Source organism: Sinocyclocheilus grahami, unplaced genomic scaffold, assembly GCF_001515645.1.
Source record: "Sinocyclocheilus grahami isolate Dianchi unplaced genomic scaffold, SAMN03320097.WGS_v1.1 scaffold811.1, whole genome shotgun sequence".
NCBI classification, from domain to species: Eukaryota; Metazoa; Chordata; class Actinopteri; order Cypriniformes; family Cyprinidae; genus Sinocyclocheilus; species Sinocyclocheilus grahami.
In genome coordinates this window covers 243,639-244,673 of record NW_015505990.1, presented here as the reverse complement: position 1 = coordinate 244,673, position 1,035 = coordinate 243,639, and the positions used below count along the sequence as shown (strand labels likewise).

The window sequence follows — 1,035 nt, the reverse complement described above, 5'->3', positions numbered from 1 at the left end:
TTTTTAATAATGCTATCAGGAGCATATAAAACTCAAACTTTAAAAGAATAGTTCATGCAAAAAAGAAAGTCTTCAATTTTGGATGAACTACAACTTTAAAAGGGTACTTCACCCTCAAAACACAACTGACTGTCGTAATTTACAAACTATGCATTAAAGGATATTCAGAGTTGTACTCTGTGTTACAAGAAAATAAAATTGTGCAGCTAAAAGCCTTTTCACATTATTAAACCAACTTAACTCCAGGCCAAATGAATTATTAACAGAACAGTCAAATGTTCGGAGGCTGATGGGTGTAGAAATTGGCCACTTCTGTGCTTAGATGCAGGCCTTATTGTTCCTCGATCACTAGCTTAATGAACACAAACTACCTAAAAAGAACACTAAAGCAAAAACACCAACTGTTATCGTACCACTCTTCGTCTTTATGGGCCAGGAAGAAGTCCTGCATCTGCTGGCGCCTGAAATCGATCTTGTACTCATTGTAGCGTTTGACCGACTCCGTCTCATCCACAGAGTCGTCCAGGGACAGCAGGAACTCCTTAAAGGTCTTCATCACAGGAAGGGGAGGACCGAGATCCATATCATGAATGTTTCCCAGCCTGAATGAAGACCAGAGAGAAGGAGGTGACCACACAGGTTCAATGCAAGGGAATGGTGGACTGTAGAGCTTCCTGCTCACCTGGCCTGGATGGGGATTCCATGATGAGGCTGCATCAGGTGCATGTCAGGGTGACCCCACGGCTGAGGAGGGGCGTAGCCGGGCCCTCCTCCGCCTCCATAACCCAGATCATAGCCACCATGGTAAGGGTCACCTCCATGGTCATCCCTGAGAAGAGTTTTATAAAAGGCATTTGATCTCTTTGGCTTCGTTTCAAAAGCTAGTGAGCTGCCTACAAGGCATCACAAACGCACACTTCACTATCTGTGAACCTGGACCACAAAACCAGTCATAAGTGTCAGTTTTTTTACAATTGAGATTTATGCATCATCTGAATAAATAAGCCTTCCATTGATGTATGGTTTGTTAGGATA

General features: G+C 43.2%; 1 protein-coding gene across 1 annotated transcript in view; it reads right to left on the bottom strand.

The window, feature by feature from the left end:
* The window catches only part of LOC107562182 (serrate RNA effector molecule homolog), a 22,042-nt gene that overhangs the window by 16,483 nt on the left and 4,524 nt on the right, over positions 1-1,035 (bottom strand). Inside the window, exons 3-4 of the mRNA XM_016246769.1 lie at positions 683-829; positions 414-602 (exon numbers count right to left, since the gene is read on the bottom strand). Coding sequence (XP_016102255.1) covers positions 414-602; positions 683-829 — 336 coding nt within the window. The remainder of the gene's footprint in view (positions 1-413; positions 603-682; positions 830-1,035) is intronic.